Below are 20,371 nucleotides of genomic sequence, written 5' to 3'. Positions count from 1 at the left end.
AGAGATAGGGAGGTAATATTAGGTAACAAGAAGCATAAATGTAAAAAGGAAATTGAAAATGAAAATGGAATGGAAAGTATGTATGACGATAAATCAAAATGGGATATACCGATGTCTTAGGAATGGGAAGAATGGCTATAGAATATGGTTTTGTCTTTTTTAATGTATTGTTTTGTAAAGAGATCAATAAAGATTATTTTTTTAAAAAAAAGTTATTGAGGTGGATTTTGAGGTTTTTAAGAAGATAATGCTTGTGTGACTCCACCCTCCGTGCTCCCGCAGTCCCCGCGAATGCACACCTGACACCTCGCCCCCCCCCCAAACGCCTTGTTTTCGGCCTAGTAGGCTTCCCCGTAACCTCCTGGGAGCAAAAATGGGCTGCGGGGGGGGGGGGTGTGTAGCACCCCGCCTTGCACACCCCCATGCCCCCTGCGCATGCACACAGGTCTCCCCTATGCACCCCACTCCCGGGCATGCGCCGAAGAGACCCAAAAGTCAGCTGGCCAGCAGGAGGCACGCGCGCATGCGCAGTGGAGCTGAGCTGGGCGTGCTGGCAGAGAGGGTTCTTTGAGGTTCGCCGTCACGGGTTCACCATCGCGGGTCTAGGGTCTCCTGCTTGAGCAGGGGGTTGGACTAGAAGACCTCCGAGGTCCCTTCCAATTCAGTTTCTTTTGTTATTTGTTATGAATTAATCGGTGCCTCCAGAAACTGTAGGTGCTCCATCACTGGAGGTTTTTAAGAAGAAGACTGGACAGCCACTTGTCTGGAATGGTGTCCTGCTTGAGTAGGGGGCCAGACTAGAAGACCTCCAAGGTCCCTTCCGACTCTGTGATTTGGCTATTCAGATAATATTCGAAAACACCCCCCATCTCACTGCAGAAAAGGGAAAAGGAGTCAAGCAGAATCAGACTTGCAAAATTTGTGGTGTTATAACCCATCCCAGGACTACAGGTAGTCCTCGATTTACAGCAATTCATTTAATGACCGTTCGAAGTCACAACGGTACCGAAAAAAGTGACTTATGGCCATTTCTTACACTTATACGGCCGTTGCGCCATTCCCGTGGTCACCTGATCAAAATTCAGACTCTCGATTCGATTGATTCATATTTACGACGGTTGTTGCGGCGTCCTGGGGGCCCCCGTGATCCCCTTTCGCGACCTTCCGCCAAGCCAAGTCAGTGGGGAATCCAGATTCACTTAACAACTGCAAGGGGGTTCACTTAAGAACCGTGACAAGCCGGGTCGTAAACTAGGGCAAATGTCACATAAAGATTGTTTCGCTTAGCAGCAGAAATGTTGGCCTTGGTGGTGGTCGTAAGTCGAGGACTACCTGTCTTGTGCCTGCTTGGGGCAAAGGGAGGGGTGATATATCTCTTCATTGCAGCAATGGGGGGCGGGGGGAAATCTAATTTTGGTCTGAAGTATGTTTGGAGAGGATTTGGGAGTCTGGGAAGGAAGTCAACTTTGTCCCAGTTGGAGTTTCTGATAAGAGGCTTTTCCTGAACTGAGAAAAACAAGGATCCACTAAGAAAGAAAGAAATTATGAGTAAAACAAGGGGGTCAAGATTTGTGAATCCAAATCAGGATGATAGCTGGAAAATAGACTGTAGAATCCTAAAGAAAAAAGGAAACAAAGTTGGGTGTGTGGAAATACCATCCCCAAGAAAACATGAACTGGGATCTGAAAGAGACACCTATAGGGAAGAAGGAAGGAAGGAAGGAAGGAAGGAAAGGAGGGGAGGAAGGAAGTAGAGAATGGAGGGACGAAGGAAAGGAAAGGAGTGGAGGGTAGAAGAGAGAGGAAGAGAAGGAGAGAAAGTAGGAGAGGAAGAAGAAGTGTGGAGGAGAGGTAAGGGAAGAAGAAAGAGGTAAGGGAAGGTGGGTAGAAGGGAGAGAAAAAGAAGAAGAGGAGGGAGGAAGAGAAAGAAAGAGAAGGAGAGAAGGTAGGAAGGAGAAGAAAAAGGGTAGGAGTAGGGGAGAGGTAAGGGAAGGAAGAAGGGGACGGAGACGAGGAAGGAAGGAAGTAGAGAAGGAAGGGAGGGAGAAAAGAAAAGAAAGAGAAAACGAGGTGGTGTCTTAGCAGGTGCGAAGGATGGTAAACAAAGCATTTTAAACTATACCTTATAACCTTCCAAATGGAATAATAATAATATAAGAATGGCAAAGAAAAAGAATAATTATGTGAATGTATATCTATAATCTGTATGTAAGAGAATAAATGACAGTAAAAATATAAAGCACAATATAGGTAAATAATACTTGGTCATAAGTAGCTAAGTATAAATAAATAAAGAATTGTAAATAAAAATGGATAACGAATAACGAGATTATGAACGCAAGATAGAAATGTATAGAAGGGAAAACACTAACTGCAAAGAAACGAATTCGGAACTGCGGTATGATATACGATGGAACTTATTGTTCCTATGTTGTTTTTAAGTTATGTGTTTTTTTTGTTGATGTGCTTATGTGTTTAAAATAATAAAATAAATAAATAAAAAAGAAAGAAATTAGAGGTTTTGTGGAAGGTGGCCGAACAAATCTCTATGCTAATGGACAACTGCGGTTAGTTCTGGACTTACGACCGTTCGTTTAGTGACCAAAGTTAAAACGGCACCGAAAAAAAGGGATCATTTTTCACACTTAACGACCGTGGCAGCCTCCTCATGGTCACGTGATCAAAATTCGAGCGCTTGTCAACTGACTCATATTTATGACGGTGTCCCGGGGTGACATGGCCCCCTTTTTCCGACCATGAGAAAGCCAGATTGATTTGACCGCCTTGTTACTGACTTAACATCTGCAGCGATTCACTTAACAACTGTGCCCAAAAAGGTCGGGAAAAGCCTCCCTTAACGACTGTCTCGCTCAGCTGCAGAAATCCTGGTCTCTGTACTGGTCGTAAGTCGAGGACTACCTGGTACTTGACTCACCTAATTTGAGGCCATGCAAAAATGACCTTTGAAATGTTGACATTTTAACTCGGCTGAATGACTGTATTTTGGGGGGGCAAGAATTCATTAACGAGAAGAGCCAAAGGACAAAAATTCGGGGAATCTTTCCCTACGATAGCAAGGTGAAGAAAAATTAGCATCCACAATATTTGCAGCAGGCAAGGAAAGGTGTTTAGAAATTCGGGGGCTGCAACTGTGAACTTGAAGCTTTGCAGCCTTTTAAACGCATCGCCTGTTCAACAGCTGTAAAAAGAAACCAGCTTTGTTTTTAAAATCATGCAATCGTGGCTACGTTTTAAACCACCTTCTTCTTCTGAATGTTTGTCATCCGAAGCCAAACAAACTTTGATTCTGCAATTGCTGAGCTGACTCTGTTTCTCAAGGACGCCGATGCCAGTGCCTACATTTTCATTCCCCTCCCCTTTAAAAGACAATCCATTTATTATTGGATTTTTTTGGTCTTCTCTGAGCTCTATTGTTCTTTTCCTGTAGACGTTTCCTTCCCAGCGTAGGTAACGCCATCCGTTCGTTGGGGAGTGAAGGGTTGGTTGCTAAGCAGGAAACAGAGCAGATAAAGACCCTCTCCGAGGATAAACGCATCAAACAGATATTATGATTTTTTCTCCCCCCCAGATCTCATTTCTTGAAAGTGAGGAATGCAGCGCTCATGATTCAGCGGAATTGGAGAGGACACAATTGTCGAAGGAACTATGAAGCTGTAAGTATGTCTGAATGTTGCCCAGATCTTATTATTCTTTGTCTCCTTCAGCCAGCTATGCTGGAAGAGGAATTCTGGGAGTTGAAGTCCACCTGTCTTAAAGTTGCCGAGTGGCATGGCTGGCAGGGGAATTCTGGGAGTTGAAGTCCACCAGTCTTAAAGTTGCCGAGTGGCATGGCTGGCAGGGGAATTCTGGGAGTTGAAGTCCACCTGTCTTAAAGTTGCCCAGTGGCATAGCTGGCAGAGGAATTCTGGGAGTTGAAGTCCAGAAATCTTGAAATTGCCAAGATTGGAGATCCCTGTTCTAAGGAAACCTCAGGGCCAGACCTACCATTAGGTCCTCAGCATGGCTAGCTAAGGAATTCTGGGAGTTAAAGTCCACCAGTCTTAAAGTTGCCGAGTGGCATGGCTGGCAGGGGAATTCTGGGAGTTGAAGTCCACCTGTCTTAAAGTTATTGAGTGGCATGGCTGGCAGGGGAATTCTGGGAGTTGAAGTCCACCAGTCTTAAAGTTGCCGAGTGGCATGGCTGGCAGGGGAATTCTGGGAGTTGAAGTCCACTTGTCTTAAAGTTGCCGAGTGGCATGGCTGGCAGGGGAATTCTGGGAGTTGAAGTCCACCAGTCTTAAAGTTGCCCAGTGGCATGGCTGGCAGGGGAATTCTGGGAGTTGAAGTCCAGAAGTCTTGAAATTGCCAAGATTGGAGATCCCTGTTCTAAGGAAACCTCAGGGCCAGACCTACCATTAGGTCCTCAGCATAGCTGGCTAAGGAATTCTGGGAGTTGAAGTCCACCAGTCTTAAAGTTGCCGAGTGGCATGGCTGGCTGAGGAATTCTGGGAGTTGAAGTCCACAAGTCATAAAAGTTGCTGACGTTGGAGACCCCTGCTATATATACACCCTTTGCTCTTCCTTCATTGGTCATCTGTCCAGAGAAAACCCAATTTCACATGTCCCCGAATCTGCCTCCCTCCCTTTTGTAATCGGTCCTTCCTGATTCCTGATTCCAGATGAGAATCGGCTTCCTGAGACTTCAAGCTCTCTACCGTTCCCGCAAACTCCACCGGCAGTACCACATGGCTCGCCAGCGCATCATCGAATTCCAGGCCAGGTGCCGCGGCTTCTTGGTGCGCCGTGCTTTCCGCCATCGCCTATGGGCGGTCTTCACCATCCAGGCCTACGGACGTGGGATGATTGCCCGGCGGCTCTACAAACGGCTGAAGGGGGAGGTAAGACTCAAAGGTCCAAGGAGATCCGGAGTAGGAATAGTTTATTGGTTGGAAAGCTGACCTCCTCCAAGGAGACTTTTAACACCATCCCACAAATGTCTGCCTATCCCAGATCCTAGGGAAAGTCTGGGTAGGTGATAAAAATGTCACGGCTGGCTGGGAAAACCGATGGAGTTAGGAGATGACTAATTTTTATTTTTATTTTTTTTAGTCAAAGAAAAGATCACATCTAATTTTGTTTCCGCTCGGAAACCATTTCTGAACTTTGTGCTTGAGATGGGGGGGGGGGGGGGGGGAAGACGAAACTTTGATTCTGCTTTTTGTTTACTCATGTCAGGATTAGACTAAGGCATGAAAATTAAATTATAAAATAGAAGATTAAAAGATGTACAAATTAAAGAGATCTTGCTCAGAAACTAAATGGCTAAAACTGACTGTTTTAGTAAAAAACAAAAACAAAAAACATCTAACTTGGAAACCATTTCTGGACTTTGTGCTTGAGGTGCTATATTCAGAAAGACTATTAAATAATTGATGGCTGAAATGGCGAAATCTATCAAAGCATTTGGCTGATTGTGCGACCAACAATAATAATAATAATAATAATAATAATAATAATAATAATAATAATAACAACAACAACAACAACAACAACAACAACAATGCACTTTTGCACATCTCCAAAAAACCCCATCTCGTTTGTCCCTAACGTCAGACCATTGGGCCATTCTATCTGCACTCCCCCCAGCCACCATGAGAGGCTGGTTGGTAAAGTAAATCCATGGATGGCTTAGTGCTAAGGTTGCATTTCTTTCTGTAGTATTTCCGACGGCTGGAAGCTGAAAAACTACGCCTGCTGGAAGAGGAACGGCTGAGGAAGGAAATGAGTGCAAAGAAAGCCAAGGAGGAAGCAGAAAAGAAACACCAAGTAGGCTCATAGACTCTTGGAGTTGGAAGGGACCTTGGAGGTCGTAAAATCATAGATTCCTAGGGTTGGAAGGGACCTTGGAGGTTATAAAATCATAGATTCCTAGGGTTGGAAGGGACCTTGGAGGTTATAAAATCATAGATTCCTAGGGTTGGAAGGGACCTTGGAGATCACAGAGTCATAGATTCCTAGGGTTGGAAGTTACTTTGGGGGTTATAAAATCATAGATTCCTAGAGTTGGAAGAGACCTTGGAGGTCATACAATCATAGATTCCTAGGGTTGGAAGGGACCTTGCAGGTCACAGAATCATAGATTCCTAGGGTTGGAAGAGACCTTGGAGGTCATACAATCATAGATTCCTAGGGTTGGAAGGGACCTTGGAGGTCACAGAATCATAGTTTCCTAGGATTGGAAGGGACCTTGGAAGTCACAGAATCATAAATTCTTTGGGCTGGAAGGGACCTTGAAGGTCATACAATCATAGATTCCTAGGGTTGGAAGGGAGCTTGGAGGTCACAGAATCATAGATTCCCTTGGGTTGGAAGAGACCTTGAAGGTCATACAATCATAGATTCCTAGGGTTGGAAGGGACATTGGAGGTCACAGAATCATAGATTCCTAGGGCTGGAAGGGACCTTGGAGGTTATAAAATCATAGATTCCTAGGGCTGGAAAGGACCTGGGAGGTCATAGAATCATAGATTCCTAGGGTTGGAAGGGACCTTGGAGGTCACAGAATCATAGATTCCTAGGGCTGGAAGGGACCTAGGAGGTTATAAAATCATAGATTCCTAGGGCTGGAAGGGACCTGGGAGGTCATAGAATCATAGATTCCTAGGGTTGGAAGGGACCTTGCAGGACTATACCATTTGGAGAGGACATATCTCCACGTATAATGAGGTTCTCTAGCCTGGGAATGAGAAGAGATATTTACAAAGGGGTGCAAAACCTGAGCAAGCAGACTTCCTATTCATATTTCATAAGTGGGAAGCCGCTTCCCCCATCAATCCAGGGAGAGTTAGAAAGAAGATCAGCAGCCTCAAGGAAGATCTGCTTTCACACCCCCTCTGATAAAAGTGGGGCTAAAGTCTAGTTAAATCTAGTTTCCAAGATTCTGCAACTGAGCAAATTGTTAAGACTTGAAGGGCTACCCCAGGGAAGACAGTCATTTGACTGGGATGGTATAGCAGACCTCCAAGGTCCCTTCCAGCCCTATGCTTCTATGAAGAGGGCGTCAATTTATTCTCCATAGAACAGGATAGGAAGCAGGGGGTGGAAGCTGTTCAAAGGGAGATCCAACCTGGAAATAAGGAGAAATTTCCTGACAGTGAGGACGATTAACCAGTGGAACAGCTTGCCACCAGAAGTTGTGGGTACTCCAACACTGGAAGTCTTTAAGAAGATGTCGGATAACCATTTGTCTGGAATGGAATAGGGTCTCCTGCCCAATTGGGCAGTGGGGTTGGACTAGAAGACCTCCAAGGGTCTCTTATTCTGTAAATCTTTCCCCTTCTTTGTAGTTGCGCCTGGCCCAGCTGGCCCGAGAAGACGCGGAGAGAGAGATCAAAGAGAAAGCGGAAACTCGCCGGAAGAAGGAACTCCTGCAGAAGATGGAGAAGGCGCGGAACGAGCCCGTGAACGATTCGGACATGGTGGACAAAATGTTTGGCTTCCTGGGAATGACGGCATTGTTGCCGGGCCAGGAAGGACAGGCACCCGATGGCTTTGAGGTAAGCAAGACTGAGAGATGGTGGAGAGGTTGGGAAAGGACAGATAATCCTCGACTTATAACTATTCGTTTAGTGACCATTCGAAGCAGGGATGGGTTGCTAATCCTGTTCCAACCGGTTCGGTTGGAACGGGGCCGGCGGCGTCCTCGTGCATGCGCGCAGTTCACACATGCGTCTTAGCGCCCGCGCGATGCTCCAGCTGCTTGCGGAGACTCGCACAGACGCTGAATGTGCCATCCAGCTGCTCGCAGAGAATCGCGCAGGCGATGTATGTGCCATGCGCCTGCGTGGAAGCACAGAAGCCTTCAAAGACCGGTAAGGAGCACGGGCGGGCGGGTGGGCCCTTCGCCGTTCCCGGAAGTTACTTACTTCTGGGTTCGCCGACCAACCGGTTCGCGGGGACCGCCGCGAACCGGTTGAAACCCACCCCTGATTTGAAGTTACAACAGTTCTGTAAATCTGTGACTTACCGTATTTTTGGGATTATGAGATGCACCTAAATTTAGAGGAGGAAGAGAACAAAAAAAACAAAACGTTTTTGGCCTCTGCACACCTCGTTTTTGTCCCTTTGGAGGGGGGCTTTTCTTGGCCCTTTTCCAGCTTTTTTTCTACCCATTTTTGAGGCTTTTTTGGCCCATTTGAGGGGCTTTTTTGGCACATTTTTTAGGCTTTTTCCGGCCTGTTTTCTGGCCTGTTTTCAGCCTGTTTTGAGGTTTTTCTTGGACCGTTTTTGAGGCTTTTTCTGGCTCGTTTTTTGGGGAAAACCAAATGGGGATTTTTGGGGATCCCCATTTGGGACCTTCCCCACCATCTTCCCCACTGTCTTCTGACGAGCAAGGTTAATGGGGGAAAGCCAGATTTGCTCAATGACCATGTGATTCACTTAACAACTGCAGTGATTTGCTTAAAAATTGTGGCAAAAATGGTCATAAAATCAGGCTCTTTTTTTGGTGTTGGGGGTGGGAAAGCACCTTTTGGGTGAGTTGGCTTTAAGTAGCAATAGCAATAGCAGTTAGACTTATATACCGCTTCATAGGGCTTTCAGCCCTCTCTAAGCGGTTTACAGAGTCAGCATATTGCCCCCAACAACAATCCGGGTCCTCATTTTACCCACCTCGGAAGGATGGAAGGCTGAGTCAACCCTGAGCCGGTGAGATTTGAACAGCCGAACTGCAGAACTAGCAGTCAGCTGAAGTAGCCTGCAGTGCTGCATTTAACCACTGCGCCACCTCGGCTCTTCTGTCCGTGACCCTTCCGTTCTATACTTCCATGCAAAATAGATGTCAGGCCTGCAGCCATCTTTTCTTTTGGATCTTTGGCCTGCCACATTTTCTTTGATTCTGCTATGCATTTTCTATTGTGGGAAAATTGGAGGGGGCAGTTAGATGATATGCAGCCATAACAACATTCTTTCTAGAAAGCCAAGGTCATCCTTTGTCTTTTCATCTCTGCAACTGACCGGAACTGGATGGGTGGAAGCTGCCAGCGTGGCAGTGGAAGATTGGACCATGTGATGGACTTGTGGGTGTGGGGGGCAAGATCTTGAACGTTCAACTGGGTGAGGAAAACCGGGAAGCTTTCAGATTCAGGTTTTCCCAGATGTGCCAATATGGCTCTGTTAATAAATTGGAACTTTGAGGAATCCTTTGCCTAGGACTCTGATTTAATTTTGGATGCTATTTGGAACGCTGACAATAGATTTGAGCTGAGTCAAATTTCTGGTGGGTTCTTTGCAGGATCTCGAAAGAGTTGGAAGGGTGCTGGAAGAAGATGACTTAGACATGTCTCTCCCTCTGCCCGAGGAAGAAGAAGAGGACTTATCGGAATATAAGTTTGCAAAATTTGCTGCCACATACTTCCAGGGCACAACCACGCACACGTATATCCGCCGGCCCCTGAAACAACCTCTGTTGTATCACGAGGATGAAGGAGACCAGCTGGTGAGTTTCCTCAGACAGCTTGGGAGAGAATAAAAGGGCAGGTTGTGGAGATCTCTGGCTTCTTACAGGTAGTCCTCAACTTACAACCATCTGTTTAGTGACCGTTTGAGGCTGCAGCAGCACTGGAAAAAGGGACTTACGAGTGTTTTTCACACTTAACAGCCATTGCAGCATCTCCACGATCAAGTGGTCAAAATTCAGAAGATTGGCCACTGGTTCCTATTTATGACGGTCGCTGTGCCCCTTGTGCGACTTTTTGACAATTATAGTCAACTCGTTGTTAACCTGGCATTGCCCGGGTATTTGTTTATCCCAATCCTGTATTAAACATTCACAAATTTCCAGAACAAATGTAATTTCTATTGTTGGATTTCTCCCCTTAACAGTGGAGTACTATGAAGCCGTTACCATGGCAACTTCCCTGCGCTGTACAGTAGAAGGCATTTTAAGGCAGGAGAGTAGAGGCCATTTTAAGGCACAATAGGCTGCATCTTAACAGAACACACACCCTGAGGGGTGTCTCCCCCCCCTAGTATTTGTTTCCAGAGAGTAAGTCATCTGTGTATCAAGTTTGATTGAAATTGCTTGAGGCGTTCCAGAGTTATGCTGGAATACACACACACACACACACACACACCTGTTTTGATATATATAGATAGGGAAGCCAGATTCACTTAACATCTGTGTGGCTAAATTAACAACCACAGTGATTCACTTAACCACTGTGGACGGAAAGGTTGTAAAACGGGGCAAAACTCACTAGACAACTGTCTCGCTTAGTGAGGGAAATTTGGGGTTCAGTTGTGGTGGTAAATCGAGGACTACCCATATTTCTTTTCCCACAAAACCAGGCAGCCCTCGCGGTGTGGATCACCATTCTTCGCTTTATGGGGGACCTTCCTGAGCCAAAATATCATACCGCGATGACCGACGGCAGCGAGAAGATCCCGGTCATGACCAAAATTTACGAGACGCTGGGGAAGAAGTCCTACAAAAAGGAACTCCAGGCCCTTCAAAGTGAAGGAGAAGTAAGTAAGAAGCTGCAGTAAGTAAGAAGTAAGACTTATTTCTGTTGTTTTGGTAAAGGAAGAAGAAGATACTTATAGAGTAGCAACCACAGATGTGGAGGGAGGTGGCCTTGCAGAAGGAATTCAACAACCATTAGATAAACGTCAATTTAGCCCAGACAAACAGAAGTGAGGAAAGCACTGAAGATTGTCCCCTTTGTTTATCTTTCTTCTATGAGGGGAAAGGAAAAATGACTGCCATGCTTTCGAAGTTCTGATATTATACTTTAAATACGTAGAATTCCAGTAGATTATAGGGAGTCTGTTTCTTGGTTTGAGCCAGTCGATGTGATAGCAATGTTTAAAGGTATCTGGAACAGCGTGAAATTGAGATGAAATAAGGAAACAGAAAGAAATAGAAAACCCAAGAAATGAAATAGGGAAATAAAAGTAGAAATTTTTTAAAAATGAAATAAAGACATTGGAGTAGGAAGAAATAGAAAAAAATGGAAAAGAAATAACGAAATAGAAATCGGAAGGGAAAGACACACACACACACGAATTGATATAAATGAAATGAGGAATTCGAAGTAGAATGGAGTAGAAATAAAAAGAAAACGAAATAAGGAAACAGAAGTAGGAAGAAATAGAAATAATAGAAAAGAAATAAGGAAATGGAAATCGAAAGGGAAAAACATAAGAAATGATAGAAATGAAATCAAGAAATCGAAATCGAAATAAATGGAAGCATATGCTGAACAAGGGAATGCTGGGAGTTGAAGTCCACCCATCTAAATGTTGCCAAAGTTGAGAAATAACTGCTATAAGATATGATTTTTTCTGACACTGGGAATATTTCTTTTACAGAGCGCTCACCTAGATGGCCATAAGAAGAGCAGCGTGCGACAGAAATTGGTCTCTTTAACCCTGAAGAAAAAATCAAAGTTAACCGAAGAGGTGAGTAAGCCACCATCCAGGCCTCCAATCACAGTCCGAGTGGAGAAATTTGGCTTTTTCCAGGTTTCCCACAAACAAGATTTGCTAAAACTGCCATTACAGTAAAATCTTGACAATTCAAGTAGTCTTGGACTTATGACCGCATTCGAGCTCGGTTATTAAGTGAGCCGTGGCCCATTTTACAAACTTTTTTTTTAACCACAGTTGCTAAGCGAATCCACTGCCTTTGTTAAGTGAATCATGCAGTCGTTTAAGTGAATCATGCAGTCAAATCATGCTTGTCAGAAACTAGCTGGGAAGATCACAAAAAGGATTGTGTGATCCAAGGACACTGCAACCATCATAAATGTGAGCAATTTGTTGAATCCTTGGATCACACAATCACGTGACCGCGGGAAAGTTGTGTTAGTCGTAAGTGTGAGGACCCACATTGTCACAAGTTCACCCATCACTGTTCTAGATCAGGGGTCTCTAAACGTGGCAACTTTAAAACGTGTGGACTTCAACTCCCAGAATTTAAGATTTGTGGACTTCAACTCCCAGAATTCATCAGCCGGCCATGCTGGCTGGGGAATTCTGGGAACTGAAGTCCATAAATCTTAAATTGGCCAATTTTGGAGAGCCCTGGTCTAGATAGATTGAGGATAGGGCAAAGAGATGAACCCTCCTCACATTCCAACTTTAAAACTTGTGGACTTCAACTCCCAGAATTTAAGATTTGTAGACTTCAACTCCCAGAATTCCCTACCCAGCATGGCCAGTTGAGGAATTCTGGGAGTTGAAGTCCACAAGTCTTAAATTCTGGGAGTTGAAGCCCACAAGTTTTAAAGTTGCCAAGTTTGGCGACCCCTGATCTAGAACAGTGATGGGTGAACTTGTGACAGTGGGCCCTCAAGTCTTAAATTGGCCAACTTTAGAGATCTATTCTAGATAGATTGAGACTAGGGTGAAGAAATGAGTCCTCCTCACATTCCAGTTTGCCTTGGTTTGGGGACTGCCACGTTGACCTATTTCACAAATTGTACCCGTGCCCTGTTGCTTCATCAGGTGACCAAACGCCTTCACGATGGCGAGTCCACCGTCCAGGGGAACAGCATGCTGGAGGATCGCCCAACGTCCAATTTGGAGAAACTGCATTTTATCATTGGGAACGGCATCCTGAGGCCAACTTTAAGGTTAGAAATCAGGGGAGGGGGGAGAGAAATGCTTCAGGTGTGCATTGCGGGGGTGGACCCCAAAATATCAGCAACCAACCACCATCAGAGGAGTGTTGTACCCTAAAATCTAAAGGCCATAACAAGGAATAGATAAAAAAACTCAAGATGGAGGGAAGAGGGACAAATGATCGCGATGAGACGACATGCGATCTCAATGCTCTGAGATTGCCGTCGACACTTTTGCCGCTGGGTGGTCCAAATGGACCTAAACCGTCCTCCAGAGATGGTGAACGGGAAGAATACGTCCTGCTGATCTCAGGGACACCGCAAAGTCCCTGATCAATCCAGAAGTTTTTCTAGCTGGTGACAAAAGCACAGCCCCCATGGCTGATGAAGTTGGGACGGCTCCGAAATGGAAGGAAACGGAAAGAGAAAGTGTTTTCAGCTGGTGAGGAATTTTTACCGTTTTAAAAGAGACTGCCTACAAAATTTAAAGTTAATTTAAATTTGAGAACAGAAGAAATAAGCGGTGGAATTAAGCTTTGAATGGTTTTGGACAGTGTGTTATCTTACTTTTTAAATGCCATTTTCATGGATGGAATTTATGCAAGCCTTTTAAAATGAATGGATTAAGTTTTCTTCTTCTATCTTTTTTTAAAATTATTTTTGCAACCTATGGACTAAAATTCTCCTTCATTACTGCGTGTGTTTTTCCCTTTTTCTTCTCTATTTCATTCAAGAATTTGACTTATTTTTTAACTTGGAATATAAAAAAGATACAAAAGGAAACAAAGAAAATTGTAACAACAGAGGGAAAGACAACACTGCTACTCGGAGGCTGGAGGTTTGTATATTGGAAACAAAATACTTTTACTTTCCTCACGGATCATTCTGGCTTGGCACTTCAAAGTCTCACTGTTTGTTTATAGAGAATGATAAGAAGAAAAGCATGAATTGTTTATACAGATGTTCTTTTGAAGTATACTTTTAACCAGAGAAAAGTGAAAATAAGACCTTATTGTGAATTTATACTTAATCTTGTAAAAACCTTCTAAGCCAGAGCAGCAGTGTTTGTCAGCTGGAGATAGTGGCACAATTTCAACAGCAGAAAGAAACTTTGAGTTTGCAAAAGATAATGTTTGAAATTCAGAAATTATTAAATACATCTGAAAGAATAGAAAAGAAGTTGGAAAACCTAGAGCATTTAACATCAAAATATGATGAAGAAGTTGGAGATGTTTATCAAGTGGGAAAAGTGGAGGTTAGAGTCCTAAACACCAAAGACAAAAATGATTACGAAGAAATCAAATCTGTTGACATCGATGGTGAATGGTTTGTGTCTGGAAATGGAAAGAGTAGAATACGGAAAGAGGAGTTAGATGGATGGGAACTCTACCCCAGATGGCAGGACATAGAAGAAGAAGAAACAAAAGAATTTATGAATTTAAAGAGAGAAATGTTATCAGTAGCATCATTGATAACACCACGGATAATTAAAGATAAGCTGATCAAGGAAACAGAAGAAGGGTATTGAAATTATATGAGAGACTTAATAAGCAATGAGCTGCAAAGAGGAGTTCATGCAAATTTGATTAAGGAGACGATTAGAGGACTGATACCACAAATGGCAGAAGACATGAGATTGTTTTGCTACTGGAAAGATACAGGTTGATAGATGAAAGTGTATAATCTAAAACTAGTTAAACTTTGTGAAATTTAGTGACAATAGATATAGTTAAATAAATAATTGATAATGATAATAATGTATACATATGTATTGCTATGATAAGTAATAATTGGATATGAATATTGAATGGTACCTAAGAAAGGAAGATTAGAATTTTTTTGGTAATATATAAAGGTTAATAAAAAATAACTAAGTTAAATTTAGTTAAGTTTTGATTATTGGGGGGGAAATGTTATGATAAAGGATATAGTCAAATAAAAGAGGGATAATAACAATGTATGTATATATATGTCTGTGTGTGTATGTGTATATGTATATGTATATGCACAACATAAGGAAATTGGATGTAAATTGTAAACAGTGATTTGGAAAGGAGGATTAGAAATTTTTATTACTAAATATTATGGATGTTTAGCCAGAATAGGCCATAAGGATTTAGTGTTTTTGGAGGATATTAGAAATAGCAAATGAAATGCCAGTATGTGGTTATGTTTTAAATCTTGGTATATTTTATGATGAAGGATGTTTAAACAATTATAGTCAAATGAAAATGGAGGTATGATGACGGTAATATGTATAAATATATCTGAGTTAAAATACTTGAGTTAATATGAATTATGGTTGTTGACTGTGGAAGAGATGCACGAAAACCTTTTGTAACCAACTGATCCACTTTCTACAGTATGTAAAGAAGGAGGATTCTTTGTGTTGTGTTTGTTTTAAAAATTAAAAATAATAATGTTTTTGGAGACCCTTCCAAGATTTGGAGAACTTTCCAAAATTTGGAGACTCCATGATTAGAGATTCCCAAGATTTGTAGATTTCAAGATTTAGAAAACTTTCCAAAATTTGGAGGGTTTTTCAAGATTCCCAGACTCCTCGATTTGGAGATTCCAAGATTTGAGATTCCAAAATATTGAGACTCTAAGCTATTGAAACTCTAAGATAGCATCAAGACTGCAAGATTTGGAGATTCCAAGATTTGGTGATTCCAAATTTTCCAGACTCCCATATTTGGAGACTCCAAAATTTGGAGAACTTTCCAAAATTTGGAGAATTTCCCAAGATTTCCAGACTTCTCAATTTGGAGATTCCAAGATTTTCAAACTCCAAGATTTGGAGATCCCCAGATTTGAGATCCCAAGATATTGAGACTCCAAGATTTGGAGACTGTAAGATTTGGGGATTCCAAAATTTCCAGACTCCCAGATTTGGAGACTCCCAGATTTTTAAAATGGATTTGATTAGCAAGTAAAGTAAAGCCACATCATTCATTCATTCATTCTTCTTCTTCTTGTGGCAGAGATGAAATCTACTGCCAAATCTGCAAGCAGCTGACCCAAAATCCTTCCAAGAACAGCCACGCCAGAGGATGGATCCTGGTGTCCTTATGCGTGGGCTGTTTCTCCCCCTCTGAGAAATTTGTCAAGGTAAGTCAAGGATGGGGCCACCTTCTTGGCCTGGATGATGGGAATTATCTTTGAGGGAAATATTTTGGTTTCCAAGAGCTTCCGAGAACTTGCCTGGATGAGAAAAGCTGGCATGTTCCATCTGTGTTTGCATTTTGGAGGAGACGAAGACTAGACCAAATTGTTGAGTCATCAGTAGAGTATCAAGAACAAGGGAAGGTTGCTCCTTTCCATTTTGTGATGCTCACACATCATCTAGGCAAGAAAAACCAAAAGTGCACATATAGATTGGGTGAAACCAGGATTAATAGCAGTAACTGTGACAGGGATCTTGGAGTCTTAGTGGACAACCAGCTAAATAGGAGCCAGCTGTGTGCAGCGGCAGCCAAAAAAGCCAACACAATCCTAAATTGCATTAACAGAGGGATACAATCAATATTAAGGGAGGTGCCACTCTATAAAGCCTTAGTAAGGTCACACCTAGAGTACTGCATCCAGTTTTGGTCACCACATTGTAAAAAAGAGGTTCAGACTCTAGAAAGAGTGCAGAGAAGAACGACCGGGATAATTAAGGCACTAGAGGGGGTTGGATTAGATGACCCACAAGATCCCTTCCAACTCTGTTAATCTGTAATATGAAGAACGGTTGCAAGAACTGGGCATGGCTGGTCTAGGGAAGAGAAGGACCAGGGGAGACAGGAGAGCAGTCTTCCAATATTTGAGGGGAGGAGGGGGTGGGAGTCAATCTATTTTCCAAAGCACCTTAAGGCCAGAGAAGGAATAATGGATGGAAACTGATCCAGGAGAGATTCAACCTGGAAATAAGGAGGAATTTTCTGACAGGGAGAACCATCAACCCATGGAACAGAAGTTGCCTTCGGAAGTTGTGGGAGCTTCAACCCTGGAGGCTTTCAAGAAGAGACTGGACTGCCACCTGTCAGAAATGGTCTAGGCCCTAGAATATGGCATGCAAGGTTGAGCACCCCATTTTAGGGTAAACTGAGTAAGCTGGGGCGACAGCTCGCATGCCCACAGGGAGGGCTCCATGTGCCACCTGTGGCACGCATGCATTAGCTTTGCCATCACAGCCCTATTTGATTTACGTTATAATTGCCAATATATAACTGCACCTATTTTCTTGATCCTGATTCTATTTCCTGTCTTTTTTAATTATTATTTAATGTTCCTGGTAATTGAGCGAATAAATCAATCAATTTCTAAAAAATCATGGGTGTGCATTGAACATTTTAATGTACAGTTTTATTATAGTGTTAGATGAATAAACCAGGTGTTATCCTAATAAGATGTTTAGAGTATACTATATTTGATTTATTTTATCATTACCGATATATACTTGCACCTATTTTCTTGATCCTGAGTCTATTTCCTGGGGGTTTTTTTCCCCTTTCCTTTTTATTATTTATTAATGTTGCTGGTCATTGAGCAAATAAATCAATAAATTTCAAAAAGAAAAATATCCTGGCTGGGCATTGAATGAAGAACTCGGCTAAATTACGGCCCAAAATTTCTGATTTTGTTTCCCAAAATTTAACAGTTATGGCTAAAAAAAATTTCGTGTTGGCTTTCTGTATCCTGAACAGTATTTAAGGAATTTCATTATCGGGGGTCCCCCTGGCTACGGCCCTTATTGTGAAGAGAGGCTCAGAAGGACATTTGTCAACGGGACCAGGACGCAGCCCCCAAGCTGGCTGGAGCTTCAGGTAGCCCTTTGGAAGGCTGGCAGTGGGCGCAATCACAAAATGGTGGCCACGGGCAGCTTGAAAATGCCCATTGGCCAGACGTTGGCCAATGTTTTCATTTCTTTTCTACGGGTAGTCCTCGACTTACCACCCCCAAAATTCTGTTGTTAAGTGAGACATTGGTTCAGTGAGTTTTGCCCCATTTTACGACCTTCCTTGCCGCGGTTGTTAAGCGAATCCCTGTGGTTGTTAAATTAGTATCCCGGTCGTTAAGTGAATCTGGGTTCCTTATTGACTCGGTTTGTCCAGAAGGTCACTAAAGGGGATCACGTGACCCTGGGGACACTGCAATTGTCATAAATATGAGTCAGCTGACAAGCTTCCGAATTTTGATCACGTGACCCTGGGGATGCTGCAGTGGTCGTAAGTGTGAACAATGGGTCACGTGTCACTTTTTTTTTTCAGTGCGGTTGCAACTATTGGAATGGTCACTAAACTAAATGGTTTGTAAGTCAAGGACTTTGTAAAAAAAACTGGAAGAAAATGCTGGTTTCAGGCAAAAACATTGCAAATGTTCTGACCGAGGCTTCCTGATACACTAAAAAGCACACGCTTAGTCCCCAAAACCCTCTTTTTATTTCAACGGCTGTGAATTATGTTCATTCACAGCCTGTAATGAGTCCCAAATAGTTTGTAAAGAGTCCTACAGTAGGCTGCCAAAGTCTTTCGGGATAAGGCTGATAAGTACTCACCTTTCTCTCCCTTGAAACGCCGCCAAAGACCTAATTGGCAATTAGCTTTGCAAGGCCACACGGAGCACAGAGTCAAAACGGAGTTTCAGAATTTAAACCGACCAGGACGAACAAAGTTGCTTCCTGCAAAAGGCTCCCGTGCCTTTGCTCCTCCTTTATGTCCTATGGGAGGGGCCAATCACCTCCAAGCCTTACTCCCAAGTCGCCTCCCCCTGCTCCTCTGCCTCACTGATGTCCCACTCTGGAGGCACTACATAGCTCCCAGATGGCCCTGGCCCCCTCTCTGCCTCCGACACAGAGCCCTCATCAGAGCCTTCCCCGGACTCCAGGACTGGCCCATCTTCCTCCCCAACCTCCTCACTGTCCAACAGGCCATCGGCGGACCATAACAGCAAATTGCGTTGTCCTCAGAGAGCTGAAAATGGCCGTAAATGCAGGCTGGGCACGTGACATGGGTGTGTTTGGAACTTCAAATCCATATTATGTAACTTTTGGGGGGTTTCTCGTAACTTTGAATAGTCGCTAAGTGACCGGTCATAAGTCGAGGACTACCCCTAATGCATGCTCAGCGGCAACTCCGGGGCAGCCCAAATTTCCTCGCAGCTTCAGATTGCAACTGTTGTGTCTTGTGGACTTGTGTTGCAGGCGACCAAATCCAAGAAGCCCATCATGCTTCCGATCACATTTATGGACGGCACCACCAAGACTTTGTTAACCGACTCGGCCACGACGGCCAAGGAGCTCTGCAACTCGTTGGCCGACAAGATAAGCCTGAAGGACCATTTTGGCTTCTCCCTGTACATCGCGCTCTTTGACAAGGTACGAACCGGCGATGGGAGGAAAATACCTCAAGAAGGTTGCCGGGGAATTCTGAGAGTTGGAGTCCACATGTTTTAAACTTGCCTAAGGCGGGACTAGAACTCACCGTCTCCTGGTGATTGGCCCAAAGTCACCCAGTTGCCTTTCATGCCTAAGGAGGGACTAGAACTCACCATTGCCTGGTGATTGGCCCAAAATGACCTAGTTGACTTTCATGCCTAAGGAGGGACTAGAACTCACCATTGCCTGGTGATTGGCCCAAAGTGACCTAGTTGACTTTCATGCCTAAGACGGGACTAGAACTCACCATCTATGGTGATTGGCCCAAAGTCACCTAGTTGCCTTTCATGCCTAAGGTGGGACTAGAACTCACCATTGCCTGATGATTGGCCCAACGTCACCTAGTTGCCTTTCATGCCTAAGGTGGGACTAGAACTCACCATTGCCTGGTGATTGGCCCAAAATGACCTAGTTGCCTTTCATGCCTAAGGCGGGACTAGAACTCACCGTCTCCTGATGATTGGCCCAACGTCACCTAGTTGCCTTTCATGCCTAAGGTGGGACTAGAACTCACCATTGCCTGGTGATTGGCCCAAAATGACCTAGTTGACTTTCATGCCTAAGGAGGGACTAGAACTCACCATTGCCTGGTGATTGGCCCAAAGTCACCTAGTTGACTTTCATGCCTAAGGAAGGACTAGAACTCACCGTCTCCTGATGATTGGCCCAACGTCACCTAGTTGCCTTTCATGCCTAAGCTGGGACTAGAACTCACTGTCTATGGTGATTGGCCCAACGTCACCTAGTTGCCTTTCATGCCTAAGGAGGAACTAGAACTCACCATTGCCTGGTGATTGTCCCAAAGTCACCTAGTTGCCTTTCATGCCTAAGGCGGGACTAGAACTCACCATTGCCTGGTGATTGTCCCAAAGTTACTTAGTTGACTTTCATGCCTAAGGCGGAACTAGAACTCACCGTCACCTGGTGATTGGCCTAAAGTCACCCAGCCGGCTTCCTCCCTCTTCTTTGCCAGGTCTCTTCCCTCGGAAGCGGCAGTGACCACGTCATGGATGCCATCTCACAGTGCGAGCAGTTTGCCAAGGAGCAAGGTGCCCAGGAACGCAACGCTCCTTGGCGACTCTTCTTCCGAAAGGAAATCTTCACCCCCTGGCACAACCCCACCGACGACTACGTCGCCACCAATCTCATTTACCAGCAGATCGTCCGAGGGGTGAAGTTTGGGGAGTACCGTTGCGATAAGGTAAGTAAGCATTTGGAGTCCCTGCCACGTTCCCAATTCAGGGCAAGCTGAAATCTTGGATAAAAATAAAACTCGGATCCTAAAACCGGGGGTGGATTAGTGAGGGGAAATTGCTTAAGGTCTCCT

General features: G+C 44.0%; 1 protein-coding gene across 1 annotated transcript in view; it reads left to right on the top strand.

Annotated features, from left to right (window-relative positions):
* Positions 1–20,371, top strand: part of MYO7A (myosin VIIA) — a 59,884-nt gene that overhangs the window by 1,448 nt on the left and 38,065 nt on the right. The window contains exons 2-14 of the mRNA XM_032219695.1: positions 3,449–3,499; positions 3,590–3,674; positions 4,680–4,898; positions 5,719–5,826; positions 7,347–7,556; positions 9,293–9,496; positions 10,348–10,524; positions 11,371–11,460; positions 12,508–12,635; positions 15,608–15,734; positions 17,315–17,434; positions 18,811–18,984; positions 20,018–20,245. Of these exons, the coding sequence (XP_032075586.1) occupies positions 3,449–3,499; positions 3,590–3,674; positions 4,680–4,898; positions 5,719–5,826; positions 7,347–7,556; positions 9,293–9,496; positions 10,348–10,524; positions 11,371–11,460; positions 12,508–12,635; positions 15,608–15,734; positions 17,315–17,434; positions 18,811–18,984; positions 20,018–20,245 (1,921 nt within the window). The remainder of the gene's footprint in view (positions 1–3,448; positions 3,500–3,589; positions 3,675–4,679; positions 4,899–5,718; positions 5,827–7,346; positions 7,557–9,292; positions 9,497–10,347; positions 10,525–11,370; positions 11,461–12,507; positions 12,636–15,607; positions 15,735–17,314; positions 17,435–18,810; positions 18,985–20,017; positions 20,246–20,371) is intronic.

Source organism: Thamnophis elegans, chromosome 6 (genome assembly GCF_009769535.1).
Source record: "Thamnophis elegans isolate rThaEle1 chromosome 6, rThaEle1.pri, whole genome shotgun sequence".
Classification (NCBI taxonomy): domain Eukaryota; kingdom Metazoa; phylum Chordata; class Lepidosauria; order Squamata; family Colubridae; genus Thamnophis; species Thamnophis elegans.
This window is presented reverse-complemented; position numbering and strand designations above follow the sequence as displayed.